The following is a 1370-nucleotide window of genomic DNA, read 5'->3' on the forward strand; positions in this document are numbered from 1 at the left end:
ACCACGCCGCGGACAGGTGCGAGAAGAGACGCGTTCGCAGGTGGACGGAACGCAACGGAACCCTCCAGAGCGCAACACAGCAAAACGATCCGCCACATCATTCCATGCAGTTCAATCCGGTGCAGAAAACTTTTGGAAACATTACGATCCGAAACGCAGCTTTAATTGGAGCTGGACTGATCCATGTCCCGGTGCGCATCTCACGCGTCACGGAAATAAGCGCATGAAGGCAGGATGAGAGAGGAGCGAGAACTAAAGTGAACTTGGAGAACAAAACACAAAGTTTCCTCTTAAAAGCACCAGAGAGAGAAAGAGTCCTGCCCCTTTGCGCTCGCTCTCCACTCCAGACCTCCTCCTCTCATTCTTTCCCAACTCTCTCTCTCTCTCTGTTTGTGTTCACTGTACAGGTTCATCTTTGTTAGGGGCCAAATGTTTGAAAATGTCCTCACAAAAAGGGCTTTTTAAATCAGCTTCAAATCTACTAATGTCAAGAGGTTTTAGTATTAGGGTATAGAAAACGCACTGCAAAGTCAAGGAAATACTGTGTTTCTTCATCCTGATGTTCTGTTTGCTTTCTAAAAGCATCATATTGAGGACTTTTCTTTAAGGAAAAGGACCCTGCAGCACAAAACCAGTCATAAGGGTCAATTTTTTAAAATTGAGTTTTATACATCATCTGAAAGTTGAATAAATAAGCTTTTTTTGTTAGGATAGGACAATATTTGGCTGAGATACAACTATTTGAAAATCTGGAATCTGAGGGTGCAAAAAAATCTAAATATTGAGAAAATCATCTTTAAAGTTGTCCAAATGAAGTTCTTAGCAATGCATATTACTAATCAAACATTAAGTTTTGATATATTTACGGTAGGAAACATACAAAATATCTTCATGGAACATGATCTTTACTTAATATCCTAATGATTTTTTTGGCCTAATGGATTTTTGGGAAAATGTATAATTTTGACCCATACAATGTATTGTTGGCTATTGCTACAAATATACCTGTGCTACTTATTACAGCTTTTGTGCTCCAGGCTCACATTGAACTAACTGGGTGATGTAAAAAAATAATAACAGCATATGACACATGCATTATATTTAAGTTCTTCTGAATATGTTGCTTTTATGTGAGAAACAGACACATTTAAGTCACCATTTATTGAAAAAAAGGGCATTTGATTGGTGTAAAATCTTACAAAATAAAATTGATTTAAAGGGGTCATTTGATGCGATTTCAATTCTTCCTTTCTCTTTGGAGTGTTACGGCCTAATGGATTTTTGGGAAAATGTATAATTTTGACCCATACAATGTATTGTTGGCTATTGCTACAAATATACCTGTGCTACTTATTACAGCTTTTGTGCTC

The 1370-nt window shown here is 37.7% G+C and overlaps 1 protein-coding gene across 1 annotated transcript in view; it reads right to left on the reverse strand.

Annotated features, from left to right (window-relative positions):
• LOC107593743 (A disintegrin and metalloproteinase with thrombospondin motifs 5-like) overlaps window positions 1-339 on the reverse strand; it is a 27413-nt gene extending 27074 nt beyond the window's left edge. Inside the window, exon 1 of the mRNA XM_016283603.1 lies at window positions 1-339. This exon is cut by the window's left edge and continues 739 nt beyond it. Coding sequence (XP_016139089.1) covers window positions 1-101 — 101 coding nt within the window. The 5' untranslated portion in view covers window positions 102-339.
• Window positions 340-1370: the final 1031 nt, after the last annotated feature.

The sequence above is a fragment of the Sinocyclocheilus grahami genome, unplaced genomic scaffold (assembly GCF_001515645.1).
Source record: "Sinocyclocheilus grahami isolate Dianchi unplaced genomic scaffold, SAMN03320097.WGS_v1.1 scaffold176.1, whole genome shotgun sequence".
NCBI classification, from domain to species: Eukaryota; Metazoa; Chordata; class Actinopteri; order Cypriniformes; family Cyprinidae; genus Sinocyclocheilus; species Sinocyclocheilus grahami.